General features: G+C 42.1%; 1 protein-coding gene across 3 annotated transcripts in view; it reads left to right on the top strand.

Moving 5' to 3' along the window:
- LOC121540222 (F-box-like/WD repeat-containing protein TBL1XR1) overlaps window positions 1-10,270 on the top strand; it is a 61,091-nt gene extending 50,821 nt beyond the window's left edge. For 2 of the 3 annotated variants that reach the window (XM_041848910.2, XM_041848909.2), the window contains 14 exons: window positions 4,939-5,041; window positions 5,306-5,451; window positions 5,843-6,062; window positions 6,185-6,359; window positions 6,886-7,027; window positions 7,337-7,400; window positions 7,494-7,591; window positions 7,755-7,815; window positions 8,025-8,146; window positions 8,287-8,361; window positions 8,745-8,872; window positions 9,166-9,331; window positions 9,591-9,692; window positions 9,835-10,270. In XM_041848910.2, the coding sequence (XP_041704844.1) occupies window positions 4,984-5,041; window positions 5,306-5,451; window positions 5,843-6,062; window positions 6,185-6,359; window positions 6,886-7,027; window positions 7,337-7,400; window positions 7,494-7,591; window positions 7,755-7,815; window positions 8,025-8,146; window positions 8,287-8,361; window positions 8,745-8,872; window positions 9,166-9,331; window positions 9,591-9,692; window positions 9,835-9,861 (1,584 nt within the window). In that variant the 5' untranslated portion in view covers window positions 4,939-4,983 and the 3' untranslated portion in view covers window positions 9,862-10,270. The remainder of the gene's footprint in view (window positions 1-4,938; window positions 5,042-5,305; window positions 5,452-5,842; window positions 6,063-6,184; window positions 6,360-6,885; window positions 7,028-7,336; window positions 7,401-7,493; window positions 7,592-7,754; window positions 7,816-8,024; window positions 8,147-8,286; window positions 8,362-8,744; window positions 8,873-9,165; window positions 9,332-9,590; window positions 9,693-9,834) is intronic. The other variant, XM_041848911.2, reaches the window with a different exon arrangement.
- The last annotated feature ends 3,155 nt before the right edge of the window (window positions 10,271-13,425 follow it).

Genomic DNA, 13,425 nt, shown 5'->3' with positions numbered 1-13,425 from the left:
AAACCAAAATATAACTTTTTGGTAAAACACTCAACTCAGTGCGTGTTTGGAGGACAAAGAATGCTGAGTTGCATCCAAAGAACAACATACCTACTGTGAAGCATGGGGGTGGAAACATCATGCTTTGGGGCTGATTTTCTGCAAAGGGACCAGGACGACTGATCCGTGTAAAGGAAAGAATGAATGGGGCCATGTATCGTGAGATTTTTAGTGAAAACCTCCTTCCATCAGCAAGGGCATTGAAGATGAAACGTGGCTGGGTCTTTCAGCATGACAATGATCCCAAACACACCGCCCGGCAACGAAGGAGTTGCTTCGTAAGAAGCATTTCAAGGTCCTGGAGTGGCCTAGCCAGTCTCCAGATCTCAACCCCATAGAAAATCTTTGGAGGGAGTTGAAAGTCCGTGTTGCCCAGCGACAGCCCCAAAACATCACTGCTCTAGAGGAGATCTGCATGGAGGAATGGGCCAAAATACCAGCAACAGTGTGTGAAAACCTTGTGAAGACTTACAGAAAACGTTTGACCTGTGTCATTGCCAACAAAGGGTATATAACAAAGTATTGAGAACCTTTTGTTATTGACCAAATACTTATTTTCCACCATAATTTGCAAATAAATTCATTAAAAATCCTACAATGTGATTTTCTTGAAAATGTTTTCTCATTTTGTCTGTCATAGTTGACGTGTACCTATGATGAAAATTACAGGCCTCTCTCATCTTTTTAAGTGGGAGAACTTGCACAATTGGTGGCTGACTAAATACTTTTTTCCCCCACTGTATGTATGTATGTATGTGTATGTATATACATTTTATATATATATATATATATATTAGCAAGACACGCCCAATAAAGGACTGGTTTTGCAGGTGGTGACCACAGACCACTTCTCAGTTCCTATGCTTCCTGGCTGATGTTTTGGTCACTTTTGAATGCTGGCGGTGCTTTCACTCTAGTGGTAGCATGAGACGGAGTCTACAACCCACACAAGTGGCTCAGGTAGTGCAGCTCATCCAGGATGGCACATCAATGCGAGCTGTGGCAAGAAGGTTTGCTGTGTCTGTCAGCGTAGTGTCCAGAGCATGGAGGCGCTACCAGGAGACAGGCCAGTACATCAGGAGACGTGGAGGAGGCCGTAGGAGGGCAACAACCCAGCAGCAGGACTGCTACCTCTGCCTTTGTGCAAGGAGGAGCAGGAGGAGCACTGCCAGAGCCCTGCAAAATGACCTCCAGCAGGCCACAAATGTGCATGTGTCTGCTCAAACGGTCAGAAACAGACTCCATGAGGGTGGTATGAGGGCCCGACGTCCACAGGTGGGGGTTGTGCTTACAGCCCAACACCGTGCAGGACGTTTGGCATTTGCCAGAGAACACCAAGATTGGCAAATTCGCCACTGGCACCCTGTGGTCTTCACAGATGAAAGCAGGTTCACACTGAGCACGTGACAGACGTGACAGAGTCTGGAGACGCCGTGGAAAACGTTCTGCTGCCTTCAACATCCTCCAGCATGACCGGTTTGGCGGTGGGTCAGTCATGGTGTGGGGTGGCATTTCTTTGGGGGGGCCGCACAGCCCTCCATGTGCTCGCCAGAGGTAGCCTGACTGCCATTAGGTACCGAGATGAGATCCTCAGACCCCTTGTGAGACCATATGCTGGTGCGGTTGGCCCTGGGTTCCTCCTAATGCAAGACAATGCTAGACCTCATGTGGCTGGAGTGTGTCAGCAGTTCCTGCAAGAGGAAGGCATTGATGCTATGGACTGGCCCGCCGTCCCCAGACCTGAATCCAATTGAGCACATCTGGGACATCATGTCTCGCTCCATCCACCAACGCCACGTTGCACCACAGATTGTCCAGGAGTTGGCGGATGCTTTAGTCCAGGTCTGGGAGGAGATCCCTCAGAGACCATCCGCCACCTCATCAGGAGCATGCCCAGGCGTTGTAGGGAGGTCATACAGGCACGTGGAGGCCACACACACTACTGAGCCTCATTTTGACTTGTTTTAAGGACATTACATCAAAGTTGGATCAGCCTGTAGTGTGGTTTTCCACTTTAATTTTGAGGGTGACTCCAAATCCAGACCTCCATGGGTTGATAAATTAGATTTCCATTGATAATTTTTGTGTGATTTTGTTGTCAGCACATTCAACTATGTAAAGAAAAAAGTATTTAATAAGATTATTTAATTCATTCAGATCTAGGATGTGTTATTTTAGTGTTCCTTTATTTTTGTTGAGCAGTGTGTGTGTATGTGTGTATATATATATATATATATATATATATATATTATATTTGCGAAAAAAAACAAAGAAAAAAAAACAACGTGACTCCTGAGAGCGAAGATGTGAAGTGCTCCATCTCTACAGCTGTGCGCTCTCACTCTCTCAAAATAGACCAAAACCAAATCACTTAGATATTGCGATGAAAAGGGAATAAACTACATCTCTAGTGGTGTGTTCAAGCATAAAAGCAGCTGACAAAATTGCAAACAAACCACATCCTATAACAGTTTTTGTCAAGAATTGTTTATCTATCCTATAGGCCTACACTTCTCTAAAGAGAATTAATGATGGTCGACAAAGCAGTAAAACTTCATCAATAATACTATCTTCAGTAGCTAGGACTACTAAGATTGCACCTCCCCTGTAGAGTTCTGTTATGGTTATGCAATGTTTTGACATGGAAATGAGAATGTGCTCCAGTATTCTAATGGCAATATGCCTCTCTTCAGATCTTGATGTATCTTTGGGTGAATGTGCATGTCTGGCTGGCAGAGACTGCTCCTTAATTGGGATTGCTCTGCACATAACATAGCCTAGTTACAGAAAGTGGCCCATATTATAATCATAAGGATCCTTTAGGTTTGTGTTTTGTACTCGATCTAGAAATGCATTTTGGCTATGCATTGATTCATTATTTCAGATGTGTATATAAAATACTCTTGTGAAACACCAGCAGCACAGGTCCTGCAGTGGTTTCTCCAGAGAGAGGGATGTTTGTGCTCCTGTTCTAGATCCCTCTGTTGAATGAATGAACCCAGTTGAGAGTAGCAGACAGACTGTCCATGCTGTGGTCATGCTTGCTTGGTTGTCACTTTTTTGATTCTACAAGGTCCCTGTTCTGCTCTGAGTCAGACCTGGCTGAGATAAACACCACTGCTGCAGTGTTTTCCATAAGCGCCGGCTGTCGGCTAGATAGCCGATAAGACTAATTGTCAGCCTGCTACTTTTTCCACTTCATTAAATCAAACTAGGCTTATTTTCATTTACAAGTTTCAATTTGCTAGTCAGAAAAGTTAATACAGCCTTCTCCTGCTAGAATGACCTATATGCATCTTCTAGTGATCTATTGATACAACAGGCGCCTGTCAGTCACAAAGTGAGTGATGACGGGGACACAGTGCTAGTTTGTCAGTCTGCTGTCTGTCCCGCCTCTAGGCTCCTGTGTTATTTTTGTGCCCTCTGGTTGGCTGCAGTCAAATGTATTTTTACGGAGGAGGGAGAGCATGATGCTTCTTCATCATCTCCTGTGAGTTAATTTCCATCTCCCATGTAATGTAAGTGGTAACGTTGAGTTTAAATCCACTTAATTATTGTTTTGTGGCACATTAATGTATTTTCTTTTGTGTGTTTCATAGGCCTATTATAGCCAGCCACGGAGTCGGGGCGCATAGGCTATTTATTGTGCTTTGATTGACAACCAAACAGCTTTGACTAATTTTTAAAAGGCATCGAACTGACTGAATAAAGTCAATCTCCTATATCCCTTTGCTATTCATAAATCATACAACATAGTTATATGTCCATGGTATCGCATTGGGACAAGTAAACCAACGATCTTGTTTGTGTTTTCCTAGGATTCGAAGCCCATGTTGAGACTTGCCAGTGACCGCTAGTGACTCGTCAGTGTAGCCTAGTAATAGGTTGTTCGTGAACAAACTGTTATTTTTTTTAATAACTTTTAGGTGAACGGATCTGAATCGCATCAGTGAGGGAGCTGTTCATTTGGCTCCCTGGTAGGCCACTACTGCATTTTGGCGATTATCTGCAAAACTTCAATTAATAGCCCAGGCATTTATTTGCTTAAATCACTGAACACAACAGGTGCTTATTAGAGACAGGCTTCTATTTGAGCCAGGTGTCTATTTCCTTAATGCACACAGCTGAAACTGCGTCTATTTCCTTAATGCACACAGCTTTTGCTCATTTTCATAGTTAATTGTTTAATTCCAGCATTCACTTCCAGCATTTTAATCATTTTCTTCATTTCCTACACTGTGTTATCATTTACACACCATGTCACGTTTCTTTTGTCTTAGTATGCCTCTATAGAAAAAAAAATCGAAATACTTTTCCTTGACAAAATACTTATTCTATTTTTTCTATCTGGCTGGCTACTCCATGCACTTACGGAAAACACTGCTGCTGTAATTGATGGAGCACAGCACAGCCCAGAGCAGCAGCTCAGCTCTGGAAAGAGAATCCCCTTCCCTTCCCTTCCCTTCCCTTCCCCACTTACACACATTCAGTCAAAAGTAGAGCGGCTGAGATTCTGTTTAAAGCAACAGCGCCACTGCAGTGGGATGGTGAGAATGGGCACTGCACCTTGTTATTGGCAATGGTGGAGAGACACACTAGCAGTGCTGCTGCTCCTGTCCACAGTTTGCCCCCAGCAGCAGGTTGCTGTGCACACCATGATCCTGACCCCTGACTGAGAACCCTGCCTGCTGCCCTAGTGGGAACTTGTGTGTGCAGCAGTGTGGAATGATTTTTGCACACAGACAAAATGTGTTAGTGCATCTCCTGGGAGGAAGTTTCCACTCTCCAGCCCTGGCTTCAGTTTTTACTTAGCAGCACTGTGTTGTGTGAGTGGTGTAAATGTTCTGCACTGGGTTCTGATAAAACAACTGTCTCACCTCCTCCTCCCTTTCCTTGCAGGCCTGTGTCCTGATTGCTGACCTCATGGTGTAACCAGGTGTAAAGATGAGCATAAGCAGTGATGAGGTCAACTTTCTTGTGTACAGATATCTACAGGAGTCAGGTATGCTCCAACGCTCAAACCACATGTCCATTCACATTCTGTAAACACTGGCAACAGACAGCTGTTGAAACAATGTTCCGTATATTCTCCTACTCATGTAATGTTCTAGTGCTATTAAAGGGTGCCTAGAAAATGTGCACTACGATAACAACCACAGAGCTATTTGAAATGTGCCAATTCCAGAGGCACCAAAGGGAGGGATCTGCTCAGTGTAATGTGCTGCGTAGTGCCTACTGACATGCTGCTCATGCTTGCCCCCTACAGGATTTTCCCACTCAGCCTTCACATTTGGCATAGAGAGCCACATCAGCCAGTCCAACATCAATGGAGCCCTGGTGCCCCCTGCTGCCCTCATCTCCATCATACAGAAGGGCCTGCAGTACGTGGAGGCCGAAGTCAGCATTAATGAGGTGAGCTCATCTCCTCATTCACACAACTCATTATCACAGCATCTCATCATCTCAGCCGACTATCAGGGAATCTGTGGACTTAATTACCGCAAGCCTGGTATACTGTGATCAAATGCAGAAATCAGCATTGGTTTGATCACAAATCAGAAAGGATATGTATGCAGTGCTAGGTTTCTGCTCTTCAGTTATTATGCAGTTATTAACCAATTTAGCTTTATAATGCATTGCATTATTGTATTTTAATAGATGGTTCTAAGATGATATATTTTTTATTTTTTTATTATTATTATTATTTAATTTGATTGGTGATTTTAGCCTACCATTGCTTATAGCTACAGTAGTTATTTAGCAGTTTGAATTTGAGTCTAACCAGCTGGTCTGGTGTCCCCAGGACGGCACGCTGTTTGACGGACGGCCGATCGAGTCCCTGTCGCTCATTGACGCGGTAATGCCGGACGTGGTGCAGACGCGGCAGCAGGCCTACCGAGACAAGCTAGCCCAGCAGCATGCGGCCCAGGCCCCCCCGGCCAACACCACCAACATGACGGCCAACGCCAAGAACGGAGAGAACACGGCCAACGGCGAGGAGAACGGAGCGCATGCCTTAGCTAGTGAGTCTCAGTCCACGGCCCTGGCTTTAGCGTTTATTAACTATAACACAGAGGGAGAGGAGGGAAAAATGTATTTGTCACATTGTTGAGTCAATGCCAATGCTGGATGTTTTGTTATTCAGATCATGCACATGCTGATGAGGTGCTCTCTGTGTGCCATACAGACAACCATGTAGACATGATGGAAGTCGACGGGGATGTGGAGATTCCCCAGAACAAAGCCATGGTGCTCCGAGGTCACGAGTCAGAGGTGTTTATCTGCGCCTGGAACCCTGTCTCCGACCTGCTTGCGTCCGGGTCAGTCTCTCGCTCTCGCTCTCGCTCTCGCTCTCTCTCTCTCTCTCTCTCTCTCTCTCTCTCTCTCTCTCTCTCTCTCTCTCTCTCTCTCTCTCTCTCTCTCTCTCTCTCTCTCTTACTGCTGACAAGGTTCATTTACTGGTAACACTGAGGATGCTAAGATAATATCAGTAAGCTATTATCGGTCACTTTCAGATGTTATTGCATTTAGCCCCAATAATTAAATACCTATTTGGAGCTGTATCCTGGTTAGAGTTGCAAAATTCTGTTAACTTCCCAAAACGTCCCAGGTTTTCCAGAAATCCCGGTTGTAGGATTCTGGATTTCCTGCTTATTCCTTCCTAATTCCGAGAATCTTCCAACCTGGATTTCTGAAAAACCTGGGAATTTTGGGAAAGTTAACAGAATTTTGCCACCCTAAATCAATAAATTGATTGACTGATTTACCGAGGACCTGGGGCTTTCTGTGTTGCTGTATTGTTGCTAAATTGCATTGTACTATGCTGACTCTCCCTCCCCGGTGCAGGTCTGGGGACTCGACAGCGCGGATCTGGAACCTGAGTGAGAACAGCACCAGCAGCTCCACACAGCTTGTACTGAGGCACTGCATACGGGAGGGAGGCCAGGACGTCCCCAGCAACAAAGACGTCACATCATTAGACTGGAATGTGAGTGAAGGGTCCACTCACTCACTCATAACTTAACACCACCACTCTCAAATTCCATAACTTTATTTCCACTTCTCCTGTTCTGAATGTTAGGAGTCACTTGAAACTGCTTTAATGTTTCAAAGCTTTGATCTTTGTAATTACCCAAATTATATTGAGGTGTGCTACTGTTTTGTTCTGTATGCTATTTATCCTTGCAAGGGAAAGTTTCATTGAGCAGAATTATGTTTCTATGCTGATGTGCTGAACAATATGTATTCGCTTTAAATACTTTTATTTATACAATTGATATCTCTTTCCACCTGACAGAGTGAGGGTACGTTACTAGCAACCGGCTCATATGATGGATTTGCCAGGATATGGACAAAGGATGGTGAGTTGCCACTTTTACTGCTTTTTCAACTTACCATGTTGTCAGTTTCAACAATAACGCTTGCCTCTCTAATATAAATGATTTGAACCCTAGGTAATCTTGCCAGTACACTGGGTCAACACAAAGGTCCCATTTTTGCATTAAAATGGAACAAGAAAGGAAACTTCATTCTTAGTGCCGGAGTAGATAAGGTAAGAACCCAAACAGTCTTTTATTTTTGTTATGAGCTCAAGACTTGAAATGCTATGATGACTCATTAACCTCTTCTGGTATTAAGGACTAAAAGAACCTTGTTATTCTTAGGCGTGTTCTAATTTAATGTTTTTCTTTGTGTGTGTGTGTTTCTCCCACCAGACTACAATCATATGGGATGCTCACACAGGAGAAGCAAAGCAGCAGTTCCCGTTCCATTCAGGTGCACTGAATTATCCAATGGCTTCTTTCCTGACTCTTAATTAACCCTAATTAGACATCTATCGGTACATACATGACTATAATCAATAAGGGTATTTTTGTGCCGAATCATTCCTAGTTTCTGTCAAGCACCAAAAAAGAAGTAGCATTCTACGTTGTTGTTTATTCATTTAGTTTTCTTCCGCTCTTCCTCTTGTTGTGACTCAACAGCGCCTGCTCTGGATGTGGACTGGCAGAGCAACAACACTTTTGCCTCCTGCAGTACAGACATGTGCATCCACGTGTGTAAGCTTGGCCAGGACAGGCCCATCAAGACATTTCAAGGACACACAGTAAGTCAGCCCCCATCACCCCACAATGTAACACTGCTCCTGCAGCCATTATAGAAGTACCATTTTGTCCAGTTTTCCATGGGTCAGAGACTTTTCCTTTTCTCTGTCTGTGCTGATAACTCTGCTCCCCTCCTTTCCAGAATGAAGTAAATGCAATCAAATGGGATCCAACTGGTAACCTGCTAGCCTCTTGCTCAGACGACATGACGCTGAAGGTAAGATAGGAATGAAAACTAGCTGTCTAGCTACATCCAGAACCTCTGTCTAGCTACATCCAGAACCTCTGTCTAGCTACATCCAGTATTGTCTGAGTTTTTTATTACTGTCCCTGTTAAATAAATTATATAAATAAATACATGTGCACTGTGTAATGTTGTGCTCTGGATTATGTATCAGAAATTCAAATAATTTATGTGTTGTTTATATCACTCTATCATTTTTCTTAGTTTCAATTGTGATGAATACCACTCGACAAATTGTCGACCTGAAAAATAAACCAAGTATAAAACCAACCAAACATTCTTATCTTTCTGAACATTCAGCTTTTTTGCATGATCATCACATGTAAAACATTTTTTTTGTCATTTTACCATCCTAGATCTGGAGTATGAAACAGGACACGTGCGTTCATGATCTGCAAGCTCACAGCAAAGAGATCTACACTATCAAATGGAGCCCCACCGGTCCTGGAACCAACAACCCCAATGCCAATCTCATGCTTGCCAGGTACTGAAACAGAAGCACTGCTGCCCGCTCTGTGTGGGCATTCATTCATTTGGATGTGAGAGCAGCATTACTGACATAACCGCAGTGTTGCCCTGTTCGAGGGTAATGGACTGATGACTACACTGGCCAGCCACAGTCTTTGTGCCCTGACCAGAAACTCTTCACCTGAATTGCCCGAGTTTTCATCTTGCTGTATTGGGGCTTTGTGTTTGAAGTGAGCTATGACCATGAGCCAAGTACTTGCTTCTGGGGAGGAGGCAGATATATGACAGTTTTTCCTGTGTTCCTTGCAGTGCGTCCTTTGATTCGACGGTGCGGCTGTGGGATGTGGACCGAGGGATCTGCATCCACACGTTAACCAAACACCAGGAGCCTGTCTACAGTGTGGCCTTCAGCCCCGACGGCAGGCATCTGGCCAGCGGCTCCTTCGACAAGTGTGTTCACATCTGGAACACGCAGGTACAGTCTGACACCATCAATCCCCTGGCTATCCCCTGACACTGTCCCGCTGTCCAGCTTGCATGGAGCGGAGAACTGTTAGTGATATTACCTATTAGCTAGTTTGTTACTTAGGTCAGATGTAGTGCTTATTTTGGAGACTTTAATTTGGCTTTCGAATGGATTTAAATCTAAGCAAGCTATGGTTTAACCTTTGGCTTGTGTCTGTCATTGTGGTTGTTGATCTGAAATGGTAATGTCTTCTCTTCCTTTTCCACAGACTGGTGCTTTAGTCCATAGTTACAGGGGGACAGGGGGGATCTTTGAAGTTTGCTGGAATGCAGCAGGTGACAAAGTGGGAGCAAGTGCATCAGATGGATCTGTGCGTACTAATGTTTTGAGCATTTTCACATACTTAATATATTTGATGTTTTCTATTGTGTTATGCCACCATAAAAGTTTATCACTCTGAGATATACATCTCAAATAATAATATAACAAAATATATATTTCTTGTTTTTCAGGTTTGTGTATTAGATCTGCGGAAATAACGCTGCTTGTTGGAAGCCATGGACCGACAATGAATGTGTACATAGCCAAAATGACTGTCCCTGCCCCATGTACTGCTAGTCTCGCTAAACCATGGCTGGCCACTACAGACCAGAAACAAGCACCCGACACAGCAAATTCAGGAGCAAGGACACGCTCTGTGCAGCAAGTTGGTAGGACCAGAGACATTAAAGGGACACAGACAAAAAAATGAAAATGAAGAAAAAAAAGCAGATCTGTATATGTACCAACATTTGGAAGCTATTTTGCTTTTTGATCTTTAAACCATGCTCATCAAGAGAAAAAAATATGTTTTAACTTTGTTGGTAGTTCAGTCTCTGTGTGCAGACATATCGGCTTTCCAATCCTGCGGCCGGCAGTTAGGTTTTTAATAAAATCATTTATATTATTTCAATGTTTAAGTTTATATTTTTGGGGGTCACAAGTGGAGGTGTCCTCTTTTTTTATACACACTCACAAAACAGTTATTAAAAAAAAAAAAAAAAAATATTTGGTAGTGTACGCTTTGTGGTTCAAAACAATATCGGGACTTGAAGAAAAATCTGTTTAATTTGTCTTTTTTTTCTATTGTAGTTTTTACTGTTGACATCTAAATGCAGTAGTTTTTATTTATTTTCTCTAAAGGAGACATTGTTTCTCCTGACCTTAATATCATTACAAATTAACATGGGCACACATGAAAGAAGAGGCATTGTAAATCTGGATGCTTTAAAACTAATTTTATGGTTGGTTTGTGCACCATCGATGGCGCTAGAGAAACGTTCCATGATTCCCCCCTGGACAAAGCTGTACTGCTGTAGCTATCATGTGGAAACATCCAGTATTGGATCGGTTAAAGAAGAGAAGCAGACGAATCAGTACCCAATGACTGCCCCCCCCCCTCCAGTGTGAAGGATTGGAACTGTGATGTCCACTGGACCTTTCACAACAGTGTTACCACTGGGCAAACTTAGGCTCCTTTTACAACATATAGCAAAAAGGGAAGACTTGCTTTAAGTTTTGTATTCTAATGATTACTTAGCTGATAATGTTTCTCACTGATTATTTTCAAGTACATTTCATATTGCTGATGTATCATATTTGTGTCACAACATAACTTCCATTAGGCTTTTACTCAAAATGGTTTACATGTTGATTAGGCTAAGTTTGTTTTACTCCTGTAGATGATTTCCCAAGCTAGATATTGACAGAGGTTATTTGGATCACAAACAAGCAATGCTGTTTTCAGTGGAAAAATTGAATCTTAAAGCAAGTCTGAGTGTTGGGCTAGGAATCAGAAATCACATGGAGTAACATACATTATTTTTGTGCTACAAAAAATTTTAAGTAGTTAAAAAGTTAACTGAATTTGAAGCATAACCTTTTAAAGACATGCAACACTGTGTGGTATAATTGTACATTCATGTAAATGTATCTTTTCAAATCATTGTGAGCAGAGAAGTCCCCTACTGGTCAGTAATCAATCGACAGTTAAGTCATTTTTGATTGACTTTTTAACAATTTAATTTGAAATGGGACAAATCTGAATATTCACCAATTACTTTCTAGATATCCGGTTAAATGTAGTGTTTTTAAAACAAAGCAAGCCATTCTGATTTTACAGATGGCAGAATTAGGTTTTGGCTTAATGGAACTGTGAGGATCCAGCAGCAACTGCGATGGCCAGGATTCCTTGTCCACCTTGTTTAAGCCTTATATCTTATCCGTTAATTTTTTAAGGATGTCGCTTGACCTAGGGCTGGATGCATGGGCCCATATGAAGCCGACTCCTGGTCTCAAAAAGCACTTTTAATGGAAACATTGAGGATGTTTTAGTCTTAGAGTAGGTTTAATCAGGGTCTTTGCAACTGGCCCATAAATTTGCATTTTATACAGAGTGTAGTCCTTTTAAGTCTGTATAAACGCTCTACTCTAAGTAGATTGCACCATCTGGACATTATTTATTATACAGTCTATGACAGTGGAAAGGTATTTGAGGTTTTGTTTTATGATAAATCTGCTGTCTTAGTGTCTGCTTTGCCCTTCATTTTCACTACCTGAATTCTAATCATATTTTTATGATGTGTATGTCCCCTGGATATTTTGTACTCTTTGAAAACTTTTGTAATTCATATTTCTTTGTAGCCTAAAGGAGTAAAATGTATGATTATTGGAAATACTCAAGTACAGTATGTTCCAGTTTAATGATTTTTTGGTTCCACATTGCATCATGAGTGCCCATACCCCACCCTTGGTTTCTCAAGTCAAGTTTTTGTTTTTGCAGATTCTCCTTGCATTGCATTGATCTGTTGTAATTTTAAGCAGATCTGAAAAGTCAAGAATAAAATATATTTTGATATTAATATAACTTTTTATTTGTATTGCATTTTCCCCAGGATGTTTATCTGTTTATTCTAAACATGTTCTTAAGAAACCCAAAGTCAAATGTGTAAGCTAGTGATATACATAAATATGAAATCATTCTTAGTTGGGAAAGAAGCTTTAGGCAACTTTTCGATAGTGAGGTCCCAGACATCATGCTGTGGCATTATACCAGTTATTTGCTGTTTTGGTGATGCACCAGTCTGTACATTAGATGTTTAAACTAAAATAATTGTATATTCTCTGGTTATGCTGTTAAACAATGCATATATTGAGCTGTAAATATTCAGTTGTAAATACTCCCTAACAGCAGGACTACTGGTAATTCAATAAAGCCCTTTGAAAACAATTAAATTAAAACCAAATTTACAGTACATTAAATGGTTGGCCGTAGGAAATATCCCAGATGCAAATGTTATTTGTCACATGCTTCGTAAATGACAGGTATAGACTAACATTGAAACGCTTACTTACGGGCCCTTCCCAACAATGCAAAGAGAAGGGAAATTATACAAAAGTAACAAGACTTAATAATAAATACACAATGAGTAACGATAACTTTGCTATATATACTGAACAAAAATATAAACGCAACATGTAAAGTGTTGGTCCAATGTTTCATGAGCTGAAGTAAAAGATCCCAGAAATGTTCCATACGCACAAAAAGCTTATTTCTCTCAAATTTGGTGCACACATTTGTTTACGTCCCTGTTAGTGAGCATTTCTTCTTTGCCACGATAATCCATCCACCTGACAGGTGTGGCATATCAAGAAGCTGATTAAACAGCATGATCATTACACAGGTGAACCTTGTGCTGGGGACAATAAAAGGCCATTCTAAAATGTGCACTTTTGTCACACAACACAATGTCACAGTTGTCTAAAGTTTTGAGGAAGCGTGCAATTGGCATGCTGACTGCAGGAATGTCCACCAGAGCTGTTGCCAGATAATATAATGTTAATTTCTCTACCATAAGCCCCCTCCAACGTTGTTTTAGAGAATTTGGCAGTATGTCCAACCGGCCTCACAACCGCAGACCATGTGTAACCACGCCAGCCCTCCATATCCGGCTTCTTCACCTGTGGGATCGTCTGAGACCAGCCACACGGACAGCTGATGAAACTGAGGAGTATTTCTGCCTGGCTCCCAAGCGGGTGGCCCTCCCAGGCCCACCCATGGCTGC

This window comes from Coregonus clupeaformis, chromosome 26, assembly GCF_020615455.1.
Source record: "Coregonus clupeaformis isolate EN_2021a chromosome 26, ASM2061545v1, whole genome shotgun sequence".
In the NCBI taxonomy this organism is placed as follows: Eukaryota; Metazoa; Chordata; class Actinopteri; order Salmoniformes; family Salmonidae; genus Coregonus; species Coregonus clupeaformis.
The sequence above is the reverse complement of the archived record's forward strand: the minus strand, read 5'-3'. Positions and strand labels throughout refer to the sequence as shown.